At 38.5% G+C, this 3,329-nt stretch overlaps 1 protein-coding gene across 1 annotated transcript in view; it reads left to right on the top strand.

Annotated features, from left to right (window-relative positions):
- LOC107708211 (kinesin-like protein KIF23) overlaps positions 1-3,329 on the top strand; it is a 19,503-nt gene that overhangs the window by 4,923 nt on the left and 11,251 nt on the right. The window contains exons 9-16 of the mRNA XM_016512383.1: positions 1,348-1,352; positions 1,471-1,593; positions 1,687-1,766; positions 1,846-1,965; positions 2,054-2,213; positions 2,381-2,542; positions 2,629-2,795; positions 3,095-3,268. Of these exons, the coding sequence (XP_016367869.1) occupies positions 1,348-1,352; positions 1,471-1,593; positions 1,687-1,766; positions 1,846-1,965; positions 2,054-2,213; positions 2,381-2,542; positions 2,629-2,795; positions 3,095-3,268 (991 nt within the window). The remainder of the gene's footprint in view (positions 1-1,347; positions 1,353-1,470; positions 1,594-1,686; positions 1,767-1,845; positions 1,966-2,053; positions 2,214-2,380; positions 2,543-2,628; positions 2,796-3,094; positions 3,269-3,329) is intronic.

Below are 3,329 nucleotides of genomic sequence, written 5' to 3'. Positions count from 1 at the left end.
TGAAGAAGTACTTAAAGTGTATGGAAAGCAAAGTTACAATGATATAAAATTAGTGTAATTTTTTTTTTTTTGTATATTCACACTGACTTTGTGACATTACTTTATGTAATGTTAAAACTGCTGTGCTGGTCACTTTCAGAAGTTGTAGTGATTCTTTCTTTTCCATTGAAATTGATTTTTCACACTTTAAGCAATATCGTATCGCATATCGAATATTGCATTTAACAAGGTATAGCATATCGCATTTTTCTTCAATATCGCACAGCCCTAGTTTTATGTTTACGCGGTGCGATGCAACGCAATGCGAATTTTAGACGAATCCAGTCGGAGTTAGATTAAAAATTGTCCTGGCTATTCCAAGCTCTGTCATTGCAGTCAGCGGGTGTTGCAGTGCTTCAGTCCAAAAGAAGTGAAATAATAAACGCCCATCCATAAAAAAGTGTCTCACACGTCTTGGCGCAAGCTAGATTAAAGTAATTATTACGTTTTGAATATGGATATTTTGCTTACAAAAACTCAACGCTTACGATTCGCTACAGGAGTCCTTTTTTCCCCCCCACGGAGCCATGTGAGACACTTTTTTTAAATTTATTTTTTTTATTTTTATGGATGGGCGCTTTTTATTTCACTTATTTTGGACTGATGCATGCAACACCCGCTGAGTGGCATTAAACCGCTTGAAAGATCAAAAACTATTTTTAATATAACTCCGTCTGGATTCGTCTGAAAGAAGAAAGTCATATACACCTAGGATGGCTCTGGGGTGAGTAAAACACAGCCTAATTTTTATTTTTGGGTGAACTAACCCTTTAAGTCTGATAAAGCATTTGAATGAATCCTGTTTATTTGATTCATTTAAAGTGTTTAAATTATTCATGAGATGTTAAAGAAATAGTTCACCCAAAAATTTAAATTGTAATTTAGTCACCCATGTTCCAAACTCACAAGGCTCAAAGCATAAATGAAGATATTTTTAATGAAACCTGAATGGTTTTTCTCTCCATTTAAAGTTTATTCCACTGAAACTATGACTCTTTAACAGCATCATCTGTTTGCATGATGCACAAGATTGGCTTCCCTTTGCCATATTTGATGTGCTCTGTGCATTGATTAATGCTCATATGTGAATAAATGCATACATTTAAATCTCTTCATATAAAGTGATTGTCACTTTGTGGAAAGCTTGGATTAAACTGCTTGATTCATATGGATTCCTTTTACAATGTCTTTATGAACTCTTTGAGGTGTTGTTGGAATGGAGGGATGGAAATGTAAAGTTTCGTTAAAAATATCTGAATTTGTGTTTAAAACATTAATGCAAATCTTATGAATTTGGTCTAATGCAAGGGTGAGTAATTGACAATTTTCATTTTTGCAAGAACTACACCTTCAAATGTGACATTTTGGCCCTACATGTGGAGATGTTAGGCTCTCAATTGTGACAGCGAAACCACTGACAAACACTTAAAGATTTGTTGTTCCTTTTTCAGGATAAGAGTCAGGTAAATGTGAGCCAGTTGTGTCTGGTGGATCTGGCTGGCAGTGAACGCACCAGCAGAACCCGAGCAGAGGGCAGCCGTCTCCGTGAAGCGGGTCAGGCAGCAGCACAAAGAACTACTTTTATTACCTTCAGGATTTCAGGGTTATGGTTTATATGAAGACCGTATGGGTTTCTTTTTCTCACAGGCAACATCAATCAATCTTTAATGACTCTGCGCACATGTATTGAGGTACTGAGGGAGAATCAGATGTGTGGCACAAACAAGGTATGTGAGAGATTAACTGACCATATGATTGGTTAAAAATGTTAGAAACCTCATAGGCTCTCATGACTTTTGTGCTCAGATGGTTCCGTACAGGGACTCCAAAGTGACCCATCTATTCAAGAACTACTTTGATGGGGAAGGCAAAGTGAGGATGGTCGTGTGTGTAAATCCAAAAGCTGATGATTATGAGGAGACCTTGGTAAGCAATATTAACAGGTCAAAAGGTGCATTGTTCCACTTCAGATTTATTTTAGTTGCAGTGACATTTTGGTTTCTCATCTGTGTAGCTGGTGATGCGCTTTGCTGAGATGACTCAGGAGGTTGAAGTGGCCCGGCCTGTTGACAGGCCCATCTGTGGCTTTGCTGCTGGTCGCCGACAGAGAAACCAGGCCTTCAAAGATGAGCTTACCCACAGGCTGGAAGAACGTGGTGGTCCTATAGATGGAGGTATTTTTGTGTGTGTGTGTGTGCTTGCATATTATTATCTCTTACAATGTGCGTCAACATTAAAAATGTGAATTTTCTTTAACATGCCGGATTCCATCCGAAAGTCTCATATTGTTTGTTTTTTTGTTTTTTTGGTAATGTTAATTATGTGATGTGTTCTGTTACAGAGTCTCCAACAGTATTGAACCAACTACTTCAGTCGTTCCATCCACTTCCTCCCTGTGAGATCTCTGGCCCTAACGATGATGTTACACTGCCCAGACTCATTGAGGCCCTGGAGAAGAGACACAAGATTCGACAGATGATGGTTCAGGAGTACAATAAAACTGGTAAAATCATCACTTTATTGAGAACTGTTTAAATGGTCTTTCAAGCGCAACATTTTTGCTAATTTCTGGTGGCAATTCTGTTTCAGCCAACATGCTGAAGTCTGTGCTTCAAGAGCAAGACAGCAACCTTCTCTCCAAGGAGAACTTCATCCAAGAGCAACGTGGCCGGCTTGGTGAAAAGGACAAAATGATCCAAAACCAGAAGAATGAGATTGATCGTCTGGAAAAGAAATCCAAAATGCTGGAGTACAAGGTATTTGCACCATCACGGAATCGGGATAAAAAATATATAATATTTCACAATATTACTATTTTTGTTGTATTTTTGATCAAATGCTGCCTTGGTGAGCATAAGAGTCTCCTTGAAGATTAAATTTTACAAACCCCGAACTTTGAACGGTAGTGTTTGTCTACACAGTCTGGCATTCACAACACAATTTAAGCTATGATAATTATGGTTTGAATGACAACTGTTTTTTCCAACGAATCTTGACTAACAAAAGTGTTGAATGTGGCCTCTGTAATGCATCTTCAATGTTACTTTGTATGCAGATTGACATTCTACAGAAAACCACCAACATCTATGAGGAGGACAAACGATCTCTACAGCACGAACTGGAGAGCAGAGAACAGCGGCTGCAGAGGGAAATGTCTGAAAAGAGACGCATGGAAACGCGCATGCAGGGCATCGTCACTGACGCCAAGCTTAAGTGGGAGAAGGAGTGTGTGAGTGTCTTCCCATAGACCATATATGTGAAACAAGATTCTTTTTTTTTTTTTTTTTGTA

This window comes from Sinocyclocheilus rhinocerous, unplaced genomic scaffold (genome assembly GCF_001515625.1).
Source record: "Sinocyclocheilus rhinocerous isolate Xijiao unplaced genomic scaffold, SAMN03320098_v1.1 scaffold2670, whole genome shotgun sequence".
NCBI lineage: Eukaryota > Metazoa > Chordata > Actinopteri > Cypriniformes > Cyprinidae > Sinocyclocheilus > Sinocyclocheilus rhinocerous.
Note: the sequence above shows the minus strand (reverse complement) of the source record. Positions and strands in the feature narration are given on the sequence as shown.